The sequence below is a fragment of the Sprattus sprattus genome (genome assembly GCF_963457725.1).
Source record: "Sprattus sprattus genome assembly, chromosome: 9".
Lineage (NCBI taxonomy): Eukaryota > Metazoa > Chordata > Actinopteri > Clupeiformes > Clupeidae > Sprattus > Sprattus sprattus.
This window is the reverse complement of record NC_137928.1, coordinates 6,724,061-6,727,735: the sequence shown is the minus strand read 5'-3', so window position 1 is coordinate 6,727,735 and position 3,675 is coordinate 6,724,061. Positions and strand designations below refer to the sequence as shown.

Genomic DNA, 3,675 nt, shown 5'->3' with positions numbered 1-3,675 from the left:
CACATGTAGCTGACCAGTCTGTTAGCTTTAGCACATGTAGCTGATCAGCTTGTTAGCCTTAGCACATGTAGCTGATCAGCTTGTTAGCCTTAGCACATGTAGCTGATCAGCTCGTTAGCCTTAGCACATTAGCTGAGCAGAGATGGACATGTGTTTTAATATTATCAATTTTTTAAATCCCTTTCTCTCAGAAAAAGGGTAAGATAGTCAGAGAGTGGACCTGATATGTGTGTGTGGGTGTGTGTGTGTGTGGGTGTGTGTGTGTGTGTGTGTGGGGATGTGTATATGTGTCTACACTGACAGATAAAAAGTGCTTCATGAGATTCTCCAGCATGTGAACAAACATCACCATAAAGTAGTCAAACAGCATACACCCCTGCAGAGCCAGCATGACAGTAAGTACTGGAAAAGTATAAAATAAAATAATAATAAAATAAAAATAACATTTACAGTATCCGTATAAATATCTGTGAGGTTTGGAGAACGTGAAAAAAAGAAAAATCAAAGACCAAATGCTGCTTGCTTGCAGCATTTTTTCAATTCTGCTAAATAATTCCGAACGCTCACACACACACACACACACGCGCGCGCCCAAAACACCGCCCCCACTCACACTCTCTAAAACATACACACATGATTATATTGCCACAGCAGGGGATCACAGGATCCACTCACACTGCCCATTTCTCCTACAGCACAGAACGCAGTCAAACCCTCTCAAGAGTAAACTCACCCCCTCCCACATAAGAGGACCCCCCCCTTGGGCAGCATCTCTTCCTCTCCCTCCGCCATTCTCTCGCCTCTCCCTCCCCCTCTCTCCCCTCCTCTCTCTCTCGCCCTCTCTCTCTCACCCTCTCTCTCTCACCCTCTCTCTCTCTCCCTCCCTCCCTCCCTCCCTCCCTCTCTCTCTCTCTCTCTCTCTCTCTCCCCCTCACTTATCCTGCCGTCTTCCACGCCGGGCCTTGCAGTCGGGGCACTCCTCGTCCTCGTCCTGGTCTCTCCTCCTGCCTCTGTGGCGGTGGTCGTCCATGGCGTCCTCATCCTCGTCGTCGTCGTGGATGATCTCCACCTCCAGGCGGCCCACGTAGAGCGATACCGCACACAGCCAGAAGAGGGCGGCGCTGGTGACCACGGCGGTCTGCAGCAGCGCCGCCGGCAGAGAGAGCAGCATGAAGCGCCGCAGCGTCAGCAGGCTGCCCACGTACGAGGCCCCGCCGAACGACACACACACGCCGCCCAGGATGAAGAAGGCTGCGCACACACACACCCACACATCAGATGACATGCAGACACACACACAAATAGCAAAGATCATACAAATACAGACACACACACACACACACACATAAATCTCAAACATACACACACACACACACACACACACACACAAAAACACACACACAGTATGCATTCACAGACACACAGAAAGAGTTTATGATCCAACGGCCACAGTGTGCTATGGTTTGAGATAATAACAGGATTGACTCAATTTGGTTATGTATTGATGAGCAGTATTAAATCAAATAAAATAGTACTTAACCGTACTTAACTGTGCAAAACAGAGAATATGCTTATCGCTACCCAAACACTCTCATGTTTTGACTCCTCTACTCTCAGCACTTGGCAACAATGTACTTCACTATCTGCTATTTGCTATGAATGAACATGTTTTCATTAACATTGAACAGATTTATACCATAGGCTGCCTCTCTTCCGACGTCACTCTGCACAAACGCAATGACACCGATGCCTGTGGCCAACAGACCGTTCCGGAACCAGGACAGGAACCCTGAAACATAAAGAGACGTTCTAAGGTTGTGTTCTAGTAAACTAGCTAGTATTCTGGACACTCAAACTCTCTTCTTCGTCTACCATCAGCGCACAGAGAAACGAGTAATGGCGGCTAAACGAGCTCTTAACAGGTGTAGTCTCAGTAAAACATTACAGAATTGTCATGGTATCTGCGAAGATAGGGGCTGAATGGTAGACAGGGAAAACTTTGAAGCGACACTGACAAAAGTAAATGACAATGACACTGACATAAAAAGAAGTTAATGAATGACAGTCCTTACCTGTTTCGTGGGATTTCCGAAGCATCTGAAATGAAATAGGAAAAAGGACTTGATCAAAGAAGACAGGGTCAACATGATAACCTGAAAGCAAGCTGTCACAGGATACAACCGTGAGGCTGTGGTTGAGTAGTCAAAAATAACTGGACAAGTTCTTAACCGAGTGAAATTACTTGGGCATATCTAAGTTGTAACAATGACAACAGCTGGTCGAATTCTCGACATGCCTAGGAAAGGTGCTTCAATGCTTCGTTCCTAATCTCCTTTGGCATAGCGTACACTGCAGCATCCTTCCGAACGGAGAGGAGATGCTCCTTAAATTCCTTGAGGCATGAACAAAACCTCAATCAACAACCGATCAACGCTACCCACGTCAATGACATCTGTGTTTTAATGATTAGATGCCTAGTGTAAGAGCAGTCAGATTCTTTTAGCACCGCAGTTGTCCTTTATGAATTCTACATCACATCTTTCCTTCACCTCATGACGTTTCTAATCGAGGAAGAGTGTTTTTGAAACAGCCTGAGAGTCGCTTAACTTACATTACAGCAGGGAAAACTACCACCTCACTGACACTTTAAAAACAAGATCAGTTTGGACTTTATACTTAGTAACTTCTTTATATATACTTTTGCTTTTCCAAAATCAACCCTTTAGCTACTAGTTAGCCACTGTTGCAAGCAAGAGTTAAGTCTTGCTTAGTCCCTATTATAAGTTTAATCATGCTTTTAATTGGTAACGACAGAGAAGACCCCAACTGATATTAAACACCATGTGATATTGATGAAAGACCTGCAACGTTATGCTGTAACTAGTCTGCTAAGAGACAGATAGCAGCTTATCGCGTCCAAATCCACCTCTTATAATATGATCATTGTATCATCCACTGAACTGACATTCTGTGGTGATGACTACAACCAGCACCCCCCTGTAAACTACCCAGTATGGGCTACTGCCTGGTTTTATTAAGGCCTTTTTTTCTGTTTGTTACCAGAGCATCCGCCTTGTCCAGTTCTGAAAATTGGTGGGGAGTCTCTGGCATACGAGCCTTTCCCCACGCGCCCTTCTCCACGACCCACGAGCGTGGACTCCGGTGTACTCGCCGAATCGACGTGGCAGATAGCTGGGGACCGGCATTTCTCAGGACACGACAAAACTGAGACGTGAGTCGAGGCAAATGCCTATACCTTATCCAACTAGCGCTGAGTGCGGCCATAATTTCGTTCAGGAAATCAAAACACGACCTTTCCGTGACCCGTCACCTTTCACACGATAGACGAGTTCAACAAAGAGCAGTTTACGATAGGCGTCAGCGTGTGTTCTACGTTTTGTATAGCGCCATCTAGAACAGGCATGCACCTTGTTAACACAATTCTTAGATAGACGTTTTTAGCATTCAAGCCTTAGAAGTTGAACATGGAAAACTTGTCTGTATATCTAGGCTAATCTTTTACGGTGTCCTTTAGGCACATCCAAATAATATAGCAGCAAACTAGACTGTTGTGCAGTATAGGCAGTATAGACAAGCCTCCAGAACACGCATAGGTAGACAGTCCTTTTTTAACCACTAGAGGGGGCTGTGATAACACTCAAAAGATCCATTCAA

General features: G+C 45.6%; 1 protein-coding gene across 1 annotated transcript; it reads right to left on the bottom strand.

The window, feature by feature from the left end:
• Nucleotides 1-908: 908 nt before the first annotated feature.
• Nucleotides 909-3,318, bottom strand: tmem160 (transmembrane protein 160). Its single transcript, XM_080844362.1, has 4 exons — nt 3,061-3,318; nt 2,073-2,097; nt 1,697-1,789; nt 909-1,251 (listed from the first exon to the last, which is right to left on the bottom strand). The coding sequence occupies exons 1-4, from the start codon at nt 3,283-3,285 to the stop codon at nt 932-934; spliced, it is 663 nt and encodes a 220-aa protein (XP_080700488.1). The 5' UTR covers nt 3,286-3,318; the 3' UTR covers nt 909-931.
• Nucleotides 3,319-3,675: the final 357 nt, after the last annotated feature.

Coding starts and splice junctions, on each gene's coding strand:
- tmem160 (XM_080844362.1), bottom strand. CDS start 3,285: ATGGCCGCACTCAGCGCTAGTTGGATAAGGTATAGGCATTTGCCTCGA. Junction 2,098..3,060: donor TGGACAAGGCGGATGCTCTG/GTAACAAACAGA, acceptor ATTTCATTTCAG/ATGCTTCGGAAATCCCACGA. Junction 1,252..1,696: donor CGGAAGAGAGGCAGCCTATG/GTATAAATCTGT, acceptor GTGTGTGCGCAG/CCTTCTTCATCCTGGGCGGC.